The sequence below is a fragment of the Lycium barbarum genome, chromosome 1, assembly GCF_019175385.1.
Source record: "Lycium barbarum isolate Lr01 chromosome 1, ASM1917538v2, whole genome shotgun sequence".
NCBI classification, from domain to species: Eukaryota; Viridiplantae; Streptophyta; class Magnoliopsida; order Solanales; family Solanaceae; genus Lycium; species Lycium barbarum.
This window is the reverse complement of record NC_083337.1, coordinates 12,643,143-12,654,582: the sequence shown is the minus strand read 5'-3', so window position 1 is coordinate 12,654,582 and position 11,440 is coordinate 12,643,143. Positions and strand designations below refer to the sequence as shown.

General features: G+C 36.7%; 1 protein-coding gene across 1 annotated transcript; it reads right to left on the bottom strand.

Annotated features, from left to right (window-relative positions):
* Positions 1-10,462: 10,462 nt before the first annotated feature.
* On the bottom strand, positions 10,463-11,020 carry LOC132609679 (uncharacterized mitochondrial protein AtMg00810-like). The gene has a single exon (XM_060323783.1). It carries the CDS (start codon positions 11,018-11,020, stop codon positions 10,463-10,465), a length of 558 nt encoding a protein of 185 aa, XP_060179766.1.
* Between the last annotated feature and the right edge of the window lie 420 nt (positions 11,021-11,440).

The window sequence follows — 11,440 nt, the reverse complement described above, 5'->3', positions numbered from 1 at the left end:
TAGTTTTGGGGCCAACAAGACTTCTGGTCTTTATTTCATTTTCATGTTTAGGTTCTGGCATTGATAGTGTTTAAAATTTTAAGTTATTTTATGAAATTGACTTAATAACATGTAACTTTTCATCACAAGTATAACCAAATTAATACACTAAGGGCTCGTTGGATAAGAGGGATAAGAGATAATTAATTTCGGAATTAAATTTGATATGAGTTTATCTCACGTTTGGTTGAGATAAAATCGTGATATAATTAATCCCGGAATTAGTTATCCCGAGATTGTAGTGTTATTTTTATCCTTATGGGAGTGTGGGATAACATTTCAGGGATAAGTAATCTTGAAATAACTTGTTTCCTAACCAGACGACCCTAAAAGCTTTGAATTAGCGGATTGTAAATACGGAAAAGGGCCAAAATTACCCCTGAACTTTGAAAAATAGTTCATTCATACCCTTCGTTATACTTTAGGGCCAATTATACCCTTACAGTTATACTATGGGGTCAATTATACCCTTATGTCTAACGGCTGCCACGTGGCATCATCTCAGCCCTTCAAAATTATTTTACCCTCAAATAATTTTTTACCCACTAAAATAACTCAAAACGACCCGAATTTTTTTTCCAGCAAAAATAATACAGAATTATTTTTATATTTTTTCTGGAAAAATAATTCCGTATTATTTTTGCTGGAAAAAAAGAATTCGGGTCGTTTTGAGTTATTTTAGTGGGTAAAAAATTATTTGAGGGTAAAATAATTTTGAAGGGCTGAGATGATGCCACGTGGCAGCCGTTAGACATAAGGGTATAATTGACCCCATAGTATAACTGTAAGGGTATAATTGGCCCTAAAGTATAACGAAGGGTATGGATGAACTATTTTTCAAAGTTCAGGGGTAATTTTGGCCCTTTTTCCGTTGTAAATAACTAATAGTAAGCTATAAGTATTGAAAAACGTTTTGAACATTGAAACTTAAAAAAAAAAAAAAAATAGTATGGTGCACAAAGCATCGCGTTTTAGCAGGGTCCGGGAAAGGGCCGCACCCTAAAAGGTATGCCGTAGACAATCTACATGTTTGGATAGAAGTGCTGAAACTACTAATAAGTAGTTGATGTGTTTGATAAAAAAAATGCTAATAAGCTATTTCTGTTAAAATAACTAAAATGTCCTTGAATGGTCTTAATAAATTTAAAAGTATCCTTGTAAAATAAAGGAGAAATAATAGATACAAAATGGAGAAGAAGTTAGGAATTTTATTTTGTGAAAGATATTTGGAGAATTATAAAAATATTAAGAATAAAATAATAAAAATTTGATCAAACCACAAGTGTTCATAAGCTAAAAAAACATAAGTTAGAGATGACCAACTTATGACTTATTAAAGTGTTTATCAAAAGCGTAAATAAACTAAAATGTGCTTATAAGCTGGTCATAATTCAATTTAGCAAGTCTATAAGCTTAGCCAAACACCCCATAATATATACTTCTTCCGTCTTAAAAAGATTGTTTTAGTTTGACTTGACACAAAGTTTAAGAAATAAAGGAAAACTTTTGAAATGTGTGATCCAAAACAAGCCATAAATATTTATGTTGCTATAAATCATCTCATTAAGTTAAATTGTTTCTAAATATAGAAATGTGTCAATCATTTTAGGACAGACTAGTAAAAAAAATAAGACAATATTTGACGGAGGGAGTACTTTACTACTTAGAGCCCGTTTGGATTGGCTTACAGCTTAAAGCTGTTTGCAGCTTATAAGCTGAAAAAAATAAGTTGGGGTAGTCCAACTTATTTTTTTTGGCTTATAAGTTGTTTTCAGCTTATAAGCTGCTTTAGATAAACTAAGTCAAATGGGTTCAATTATTTTTTTGAGCTTATTTTAAGCATAAAATGACTTTAAGCTGGCCAGCCAAACACTCAAAAAAGCTGAAAACAACTTATAAGCTAACTTATAAGCCAATCCAAACGGGCTCTTAAACCCTTCTTTTTATTATAGTTTCTTGTATTAGTAACTAATTAGTTTTCCGATTAGTTATTTATCTTGTTTTGGGGTCTGTCATCTCTCATGGTCCTCCAGGCTCCGGAGGACAATGACAGTAGTGGGTGGTGTCAGAATTGGGGAGAGAGACAGAGAGAGTGCAGCTTTGAACACAAAATTATTTAAAGAGAGGTGACATAGAAGAGAGAGAAATATAGTACAGTGTCTGTTAATGTTTTCAGATCTAGAAAAGTAAATGAATATCTATGTGGATGAAGCAAGAGAAAAGAGCACCTGCCAGTTGCCACATTGAAAGCAGTGTGCCATTGAGTTATTGAGACGATCGAATGCACGTTGTTGAAGAAGTCTGCACAACAACCAAAACTACCCTTGTGACCCTCACCTTTTGTAGTTTTTTCTTTTCTTTTTAGAAAAAAATCAAACATATCCCTCCCGTCATTAAATTTTTTAAATATATTCTTGTCTTAACGAAAATTTTCAAAATATATGTTAGATACTTCTTCGGTCTCAAATATACCCCTGTTTTAGTTTCCAGGGTGTGCTACTTTGACTATTTCACAAATATATGTTAGATACTTCCTCGATCTCAATTTTACAACAACAATATCAAACTCAGTGTAATCTCAAAAGTAAAATTTGGGAAGGATAGTATGCATGCAGATCTTATCCCTAATTTGGGAGGTCGAGAGGTTGTTTCTGATAGACCCTCGGGTCAAGGAAAAGCATTTCAAAACAGTTTGGAAAAAGAAATAACGGAAGTAAAGAAGTCATGGCAAAATACTAAGAAAGCATGACAAAGCATTCTGAAAAAGGAGCAGTGACTATAACAAAATAATACGATAATCGTACAAAAAAGAATAAATATTATAGAAATCAAAGAACAAGAAACTTCAAGAGTAATACTATGCTTACTAATATAGATGGATAAACGAGATAATGCTCAACTACGTACTAACTTTCTATCCTAATATGTGCCCTCCATAACTTCCTATTTAAGGTCATGTCCTCGGTAAACTGAAGTTGCGCCATGTCCTGTCTAATCACCTCTCACCAATACTTCTTCATCCTACATCTACCTCTCATCAGACCATGCATAGCCAACCTCTCACACCTTTGCGCTGAGGCATCCGTGCATCTTTTCTTCACATACACGAATCATCTCAGCCTCGCTTTCCAAATCTTGTCCTCCACTGAGGCCACTCCCACCTTATCCCGGATATCTTCATTTCCAAGCTTATCTCTCTTAGTATGCTCACACATTCAGCCCAACATCCTAATTCCACACCTTTTATCTTCTGAACGTGTGAGTGCTCGACCGACCAACACTTCATGTATACAACATAGTCGTCTAACCACCATTCTGTAGAATTTGCCTTTAAGTTTTGGTGGCACCTTCTTATTACACAAGACTTCGGATGCGAGCATCCATTTCATCCACCCTGCATCATTACGAGGTGTGACATCATTGTTAATCTCCTCATTATCTTGGATAATAGACCTAAGATACTTGAAACTTCATTTATTTTGGATGACATGTTTATCCAGCCTCACTTCCACACCAATCTCATGTGTTACGTCATGGAACTTGCACTCCAAATATTTTGTCTTGGTCCTGCTGAACCTGAACCTTTTAGACTCCAGGGTCTGTCTCCAAACCTCCAGATTAGCGTTAACTCTGCTGCGAGTCTTGTCAATCAGAACTATGTCATGCGCAAATAACATACACCATGGCACCTCACCTTGGATTTGCCGCGACAATTCATCCATCACTAAGACAAATAAAAATGGCCTAAAAGCTTATTCATGATGCAACCCATCATAATTGGGAAGTGCTGTGAGTCTCCTCCCACTTTCCTTATCCAGGTATTGGATCCGTTGTACATGTCCTTAATTGCTCTAGTGTATGCCACAGGTACATCTCTAGGCTCCAAGCACCTATATAGAACCTCACTCGGGACTTTGGCATATGCCTTATTTAGCTCGATGAATACAATGTGTAAATCTCTATTCATCTCTGTTATGTCCCGTATTTTTATACATTGGGACAACCCGGATTAACTATGATAAGTTAGGGCCAAGACCATTCCGGGACTTGAAGTCGAGACTTTTGACTTTTGATTTTATTTTGAGACATAAGTTGTTCATGAAATTGTTGGCATGGAACAATTAGGAAAAGTTGGGACCAAAAGTCACAAATTTGGAAGTTGAAAATCATGCAAGAAGTCCCACACTTTGTGGCCAATTTTAAATGGTCCAACAGTTGTGTGGGCCATGGACACTTGGAGAGTTAGTATGGGAACTTAAAAGATGACTTCTAAGTCATCTTCTCTCATTCCATACTTAGCAAGAAAATCAAGAAGTTGAAGAACTTCAACACCAAACTTTCGGCCAAGCCAAGAGAAAAACCAAATCCAATTTGAGCCATTCCAAAAATATTTCTGTGGTGCAAATCCACTAATTGAAGGTCCCTAAGTAACGTGGAAGTGTTGTTGGAGCGATCAAGCCATCCGTTTAGTAGATCGCAAACCCTAGGCAAAGTGTGGAGTTGAAGAAGAAAGGTAAGATTTGGTCTTGTTTATGTGTTGTGAATGTTGTATGCATGTTGTAGTATGCTAAAATGAATGAAAATCATGAGATAGGGTATGTTGGAAGTGGGTTGTGTGCTTGGTGTGTTAGCCGTATGAGGTGTGTGTATGTTGTGTAGTGTTGAGGTGATGAATTAATTCTATGTAGCATGTTTGATTGTTGTAGGGTGAAGAAATAAATGAGAACCATTTAAATGTATATGTGGGTATGTGGCCGTGTGTAGCCTCCCATGTGTGGCAAAGGATGAATTAATATCGCTTAGTGTTTTAGTTGTTGTCGTTATGAATTCTAGTTTGGAAATGAGCGTTAAATGACTCAAGATTAATGTTGAAATTGTATGGGCTGGTTTGAGGGTTATTGTGCGTTTGATGTAAGTTGTACATTTATGAGAATGCTATCGTTATAGTGTGGATTGTTGATACAAATCATGATTTGAAAATGAGGAGTGTGTTATAGTGAGGTTCTCGGGTTTGGGGACTGTTTTCGGGTAAATTGGAACAATTGTTGGGTTGTTGGAAATATTATGTAAATTGTTTAACATGTCCTTGAATATCGTTGGTAAGGGTTCGGGTTGGAAATTGAATGGATGAGCGATAATATGGCTTGAATGTAAGTCGTCGAATTGGATATTATGAATGTTGTCGAATGATGTGAAAGAAAGTTGTTAATGTTATATTATCCTTCGGATTGGTCATTGGGGTTGGTTATTGTTGTTGTTGATTCTGGCCGAGTTAAATTCTCGGGGTTGGCCTATTTACAGGGGAAATGCTGCCCAAATTACTGTAGAATTAAGTGTTAGTTTGGAATAAATTGCCTAGTGCCGATGGCTAATGTGTAATACTCGTTGACGTATTTGTAGACCTTGGGGAGCCCGAGGCGTAGGTTGGATTAGCTTGAGTTGAGTTAGCTTGGAATGCGTACGAGGTATGTAAAGCTCAACCTTCTTTCTTTTGGCATGCCTTAGTTATAAATAGGCTATGTCACGAGCCTCGAGGAAATTCTAAATCCGCAATCCGAGTATGTTATGATCTCTCTATACATTTCTTGGCATTCGTATGTTTGATGTGATGAAATATGAACCCTTATGTTTTCGAAATAATTGATTTCCAATGTTGCACTAAAAGTTTTGTTTTAAAGAATTCCGTAACTATGAACGCCGTAACTTTCACAGAAAGGCTCGGATTGCTTCGATATCTTCGTAGGCGTTTGCATGGCGTATGATAAGTATGTTTTCCCATAGGCGGGCCCGGCTCGGGTCGATACCCGTCCGTGGGTCCCGCGACTTTCCTTTATGTAATTCGGAGGACTTTTGAAAGAATGTAGTATGACTATTATCTCGATTTTCAAAGTACGGTCATTTTACTTATAATTGAGTCCATGATTCTGCTCGTGCGTTCTGTTCGTGCATTCTGTTATATCTTTCGCCGGTTCCCGGGCCGGTTCTGTTGTCGTGCGCACTTTGGTATACTCCGGAGTTATGCTGTGCTTATGGTTCACCGAGCTACTCGCCAAAGAGGGTCGGGTTCCACTTATATATGATGTTATGGTGTGTATGACGTTATGCTGTGTTATGATGTGTGACGGGGATACAGAGATTTGAACCTTTTGGTGTTATGCTGTGTTATGGCGCCATCGACGGGCGGGTGACCATATTCTCTGTGCCCTATGCATGACTTATATTTTGAGAGTAAACATTTTGATATTTTGGGTTTGCACTTATGTTCTGTACTTCTATTTCGTTTATGCCTCAGATTTGTTTTTTGTATCTTCTGCTTTACATACTCAGTACATATTTCGTACTGACCCCCTTTCTTCGGGGGGCTGCGTTTCATGCCCGCAGATGCAGACGCACAGTTTGGTGATCCAGCCGTTTAGGATACCCTCTTCTGCTGTTTGGAGTGCTCCTCTTATTCCGGAGCTTACATTTTGGTATATATATCTCCGTTCGTTGCATATGTATGTATTTGTTCAGGGGTACGGCGGGGCCCTGTCCCGCCATATGATTCGGTCTGTCTGTTTAGAGGTCTGTAGACGTATATGTGGGTTTTGTGCCTACTTCTGTACGGGTGTGTTTGTATGATCTCACTTGCCATGGCAACATTGTCGGCGTGCGTTTGTATATGTTTTGGGCCGTTGCGCCATTTGATAGCCTTGTCGGCTTCGGATATATATGTACATATATGGTTGTGTTTGAAATGTGTCTGAGACAGTTTGATATAATTTGAGGCAGCTTGTGATATTTGAGCCCGTATACGCTATCTGTATGTGATTCGGATCTGATGAGTGTGTTCGGGTGCCCAGTTCGGGCACTAGTCACGGCCTACGGGGTTGGTTCGTGACAATCTCCCTATATTGCTCTACCAGTCTCCTTACAAGATGAATGACTTCTGTAGTTGAATGCCTTGGCGTGAATCCGAACTGGTTCTCGAAAGTAGACACGCCTTTCCTCACCCTCATCTCCATCATTCTCTGTAAAACTTTCATAGTGTGACGTAGCAGCTTGATACCCCTATAGTTGTTGAAATTTTGATTGTCACCCTTGTTCTTGTACAACAGAATCATTGTACACCTCCATTTATCGAGTATTTTATCGTCTTAAAAACCATATTAAATAACCCAGTCAGACACTTCATACCTCCTCTGCAGGCGCTCATCCAAAATTCTACAGGGATTTCGTCTAGCACGATCGATTTTTCCCCGTGCATCCTACAAATAACACCTTTAACCTCATCTATCTTTATACACCAACAATACTCAAAATCGTGATGCATCTCGGAGTTCTTCAAATTTCCTAGTACAATGTCTCTGTCCCCCTTTTTGTTTAAGAGTTTATGGAAGTATAATTGTCATCTCCGTTTAATTAGTGCCTCCTCCACCAGTACTTTGTCGTCCTCATCCTTGATTCACTTCACTTGGTCTAGGTCTTGGGCCCTCCTCTTTCTAGCCTTGGCTAGCCCGTACAACTTATTATCCCTGCATGTGTCCTCTAATTCTACATACAGACATTCCAAAGTTGTTATTTTGTCGCCATAACCTCTAACTTTGCCTCCTTTTTCGCCATCTTATACCTTTCCCTATTCGTCCGCCTATTCCTTGTATTTTATTCTATACGTTTTACATTTCTTTTACTCTGTTTAAAAAAGAACGTTACTTTCTATATTTTGTATTTTTTTTAACTCCAATATCTACATAACATGTTTAAATCATAAATTTCCTTCAAAAATTATTTATTTTGTCTCTACTAAAATTTAAATTTCGATCTCATAATATGTTTTATGTTTTCCACCTGATATCCGGTATCCACATTGGAGTCCGACTATATTCAGATTCTTGCCGCATAAGGCCCATTCAAAGAAGCGCTCCCTGCCAAGGAATTTTCCAATACCCGAAATCTCTTATTAAGAAATGAGCAGCTCCATCCGCTGTACCACATCCTTTGGTGGTGATTTTTTGCCTAGTTAATTCATCGTTAAGTCAAGCTCTTAGCTTAGATGCAACCTTAACCTTTCCTTTAACTTTTCCCTTTCTTTTTAGCTTTGTTCCACTTTCTTTACTCCCGCTCCTGCACTACAACTCCTCCAACCAAAAAGAAATCTTGATTACCTCTCATGGGGTCACGTGATGCCACCATTCACCAAGACATTTATATACATATTTAATTTTTTACTATTATATAATAAAATACTCAATCATTTATTTAATTCTATTATAATATATACTTTTTCTTCTGATTCAGATATGTTTCTTTTCATTTTCTTAATGAAGAATTCTGTTGACGACGTACAAGAGTTGGCAATTTGACCCCAAAGTTTTATCTATATTGGTAGTATAAAAGAGATTTAAATTATCAAAATTTAATTACTTAAAATTATCTAGAACAATTGGAATTAATAAATCTGAAAACAAAGAACGTAAAATTGTAAGTATTTTATTATAAGAATCTAACTATTTATCTATTTTATGAGATATCCTTTATTTTCTTATTCTATTTAAAGGAATGATGTGTTTATATATTTGAAAACAATTTAACTTTAGATTTCATGTTTTTATAGCCACGAAAATGTTGTCATATTTTAGACAATTTTTGCGCAGATTTCCCTTCAAAGGCACTGGATTGCTGGTCTTTAATTTTTGTCCTTCGCCTAAAATACCCCGAGGTTCTGGATTCGAACCCCCGCTCAGTAAAAAAAATAAAAATTGCAAGGCAATGCTTTCAATAAGTCTGCCTTAAGCCATAGCTAAGGCAGACTTTTCACGAAGCTTTGCCTTGCGATTTTTTTAAATTTTTTATGATTAAATCGGGGTTCGAACCCAGAACCTCAGGATACAAAGGACAAAAATTAAAGACCAGCAATTTGAGGGACAAAAATTAAAGACCACCCACTATTGCCCCATTTTAGACTATAGGTTCCAGGAGTCTTTTCTTATTTTTAAATTTTCGAAATCGGTTAAATGTGTGACATAAAATGAGTAGTACTGTACATTGTTTTCCTTTCCTCCAGCAAAATTAGACTATAAAATCTGTCATATTTTAGACTATAAAAATTAAATCCTTTCCTCCACTGGGTCCAGTCCTTTTTTTGTTAGGTGTATTGGAATTTTATAAACTCAAAGTACAACTGTACTATTAGAGATTGATCAAAGTCCAAACAGGTATTTTGACTAAAAAATTCCAAATTGGCAAGGCATATGACACTATTTGAGATTCTTGGTATCTGACAATGGCCATGGTGTCATGCTCATGTAATTATAGTCCCCAAAAATGAGAGGCAAATATAAAATCCCAGTGGTGTGAACTTCTTGTTCTTAACGAAGGAATTTAGCCAAGATTTATTTCACAACTACCAAAGATAAGGGGAAGATAAAAGAAAGTTAATCAAATCTTTTTTTGACGGTGATAAATATGAAATAGGGGCATTCAATTTAGTTTATGGAGAGGGGAAATTGACATAAATAGTCGTCCATCAAAATAATAACCAACAAATATATATTATTTATATATTGATGTGTAATATACATGTTTTTACACACACACACTCGTTCCGGGAGGCTCATGCAAAGCCCGGACCCAAACTCAAGATATAAAAATAGTACGTTAATTTTATCAAATAAGTATAATCTATGTTACATTTGTCTGCTACATGATTAATTTAATGTAATTGTAGGTTAAATATATTTTATTGATAACTTTTCATAATTATTAAAGTTTTTCATATATAATTGGATAATTTTTAAAGAAAAAAATATTTATGAGGAAGCAAGCTTGGTAGGAAACTTTGTTGAATAACATCAACGGCAGAGTTGGGAGCATTTGGAGTAGAGAGAAGATTTATGTAAATTGGAATGAATAGAAATGAATTCATCAATCGTGTACAGATACAAGCTACTGACTATATACAGAGTTGGTAGATAACTAATTCAGTTATTAAGTTAGACTAACTACACTTTAGTACTCCTAGTATGATTAGTTACACATTTGTACTACTAACTCCTAACTAACACATCTTTATCATAACACCCTTCCTCAAGCTGATGCTTGAAAGATATCCTTCAAGCCCAACTTGGACAGTAGATATATGTGTTGACTTTTCCCTAGGCTTTTAGTGATAGATCAGCTGGTTGTTCTTTAGTTGGCACATGATGAGTCTTGATCATTCATTGAGTCAGCTTCTCTCTAACAAAGTGACAGTTAATATCAAAATGCTTTGTCCTCTCATGAAAGATTGGATTGGCTGCTATCTGCATTGCTGCTTTGCTGTCACAGTGTAGATCAACTGGTTGCTTAAGTTCAATGCCAAATTCTTTGTATAAACCAATCAGCCAAGTGATTTTTGCAACTGCTGATGCCATGCTTCTAAACTCAGCCGCAACAGAACTTCTAGCTACTGTTCATGCTTCTTGGATTTCCAAGACGCCAAGGCATTGCCAAACTTCACCAAATAGCCCGTTATTGATCTTTTAGTCTCCAAAAAAGTGCCCCAATCTGAGTCACAATAAGTGGTTAGCAATTCTGAACTTTGTGCAGGTATCATCAATCCTAAACCAAGTGCTGACTTGATATACCTTACCACCCTCAAGGCTGTTTCCATGTGTGACTCTTTTGGTTTATGCATGAATTGACTCAATGCTTGTACCGCAAATGCAATGTCCATCCTGGTCATTGTGAGATACAACAACCTTCTAACCAACCTTTGATATTTAGCAACATCTGTTAGTGGTCTATCATTTTGTTCTTCACCTACTTCCTTGACATTAGTGTCATAACCAATGGATGTCAGTCTGAGATTAAAATCTAAGGGAGCTTGAACTGGCTTAGCACCATTCAATCCCATCTCAGAAATAAGTTCTAATGCATACTTGCGTTGGCTCATAACAATTCCATCTTTTGATCTGGCAAATTCAATGCCAAGAAAGAATTTTAAGTCACCTAGATCCTTCATCTTGAACTTCAATTTAAATCATTCTTGGTTCTGTTTATTAACACAGTATTGCTACCAGTTATCAGTAGGTCATCCACATACACAAGCACAACTATAAGATTACTTCCTTCCTTCTTAGTGAAAAGTGAGTAGTCATAGTGACTCTAAAAAAATCCAAGCTGAACCAAAGACTCAGTCAACTTCAGGTTCCATTGTCTTGAATCCTGTTTAAGACCATACAAAGACTTATGTAATTTGCAGACTTTCCCAGACTCTCCCTGTCTGCAAAAGCCTTGAGGAATCACCATATAGACATATTCTAACAAGTCCCCATGCATATTAGCATTGTGGACATCCATATGAGCTATAAACAACCTCTAGCAGCAGCAATAGCAACCACAGATCTTACAGTAACCATTTTAGCAATTGGACTGAATGTCT

Coding starts and splice junctions, on each gene's coding strand:
- LOC132609679 (XM_060323783.1), bottom strand. CDS start 11,020: ATGAAGGATCTAGGTGACTTAAAATTCTTTCTTGGCATTGAATTTGCC.